Source organism: Rhea americana, unplaced genomic scaffold, assembly GCF_003343005.1.
Source record: "Rhea americana isolate MKP2758 unplaced genomic scaffold, rheAme1 scaffold_19, whole genome shotgun sequence".
Lineage (NCBI taxonomy): Eukaryota > Metazoa > Chordata > Aves > Rheiformes > Rheidae > Rhea > Rhea americana.
The window spans coordinates 8,412,419-8,413,601 of record NW_028186038.1 but is presented as its reverse complement, the minus strand read 5'-3'; the positions used below and the strand labels follow the sequence as shown (position 1 = coordinate 8,413,601).

Genomic DNA, 1,183 nt, shown 5'->3' with positions numbered 1-1,183 from the left:
GGCCCCGGCGCCCGCAGCCCGGCTGGGCTCCTACCGCCCGTGCTGCCCCCTTCCCTCCACCGCGCTGCGCCCCGGAGCACGTCCCCTCCCGCCGGGGCAGCGGGGGACGGTCCGGCCGCCCTGACCTGTCCTCCTGCCTCGGCTTCGCCCGGTAGTGCGACCCCTCGACGAGCTGYGAGATGGACTGCGAGGCCAACAACAAGGTGGGTCGGGGAGCAGGGTTTGGGCGCGCTCGCCCCCGCGCTGCTGGTGCACCGGCCCGGGCTGGCAGCCCTCGCGCCTCCCGAGCGGCTGGCCCGACGCCGCCCTCTCTCCCCAGGACCTCATCTGCGTCCTCATCGACGACGGAGGCTTCCTGGTGCTCTCCAACCAGGAGGATCACTGGTACCAGGTGAGCGGGGCCCTGGYGCGGGCTGGACCGCAAAGGTGGCTCGGCCACGGGTGGGAAAGAGCTGCRGGGCCCTGGGGTTCAAATCCTGCTCGGTCTGACCTTCTCCTCGTTCCTCGCGGTTGGGTGGGGGCAACCGAACCCCCTCCCGTCCTGGCTGTACGAACAGYGCGTGCCGTTAGCCGGGAGCTGAGACCTCCGAGCTCGTGTCAGACGTGACACTGGGCAGCCCTGCTTGAGTCCCCGCCACGGGAGACCGGCACGTCCTGCAGCCCCGCGTCTCCCGCTGGGCGCCGACTCCGTTCGCGTGTCCCCCTGCCAGGTGGGCAAGTTCTTCAGCGAGGTGGACGCCAACCTGATGTCTGCCCTCTACAACAACTCCTTCTACACCCGCAAGGAGTCCTACGACTTCCAGTCCGTGTGTGCCCCCGAGGCCCAGAGCAACACGGGCGCTGCCCCCCGCGGCGTCTTCGTGGTGAGCGCCCACGAGCCTCCTCGCGGGGAGCCGCGGGCACCCTGAAGCACGGCCGAGCGTTGCCAAAACGCCCGCCCCGGCGGGGATGGGCGCTCCGCTCCCGCGCCGCTCACGGCCTCGCTCCGCGTTGCTCCTAGCCCACCGTGGCAGACTTCCTCAACCTGGCCTGGTGGACCTCGGCCGCCGCCTGGTAAGGCCCGTCAGCGAGCGGCGGCGGTTTCGGGCGGTCGGACGCCRTGCCGGGGAGACCTCCGGGTCCCTTGCTCTGCGTCGGGGCTGTGCGGTGCCTAACGGGGCCATCCCAGCACGGCGCCGCCGCC

General features: G+C 72.1%; 1 protein-coding gene across 1 annotated transcript in view; it reads left to right on the top strand.

Annotated features, from left to right (window-relative positions):
- The window catches only part of CACNA2D2 (calcium voltage-gated channel auxiliary subunit alpha2delta 2), a gene marked incomplete at its 5' end in the record, with an annotated part of 11,266 nt that extends 10,105 nt beyond the window's left edge, over nucleotides 1-1,161 (top strand). Inside the window, 4 exon segments of the mRNA XM_085302577.1 lie at nucleotides 18-203; nucleotides 320-391; nucleotides 711-863; nucleotides 1,001-1,161. Of these exon segments, the coding sequence (XP_085158703.1) occupies nucleotides 18-203; nucleotides 320-391; nucleotides 711-863; nucleotides 1,001-1,057 (468 nt within the window).
- Nucleotides 1,162-1,183: the final 22 nt, after the last annotated feature.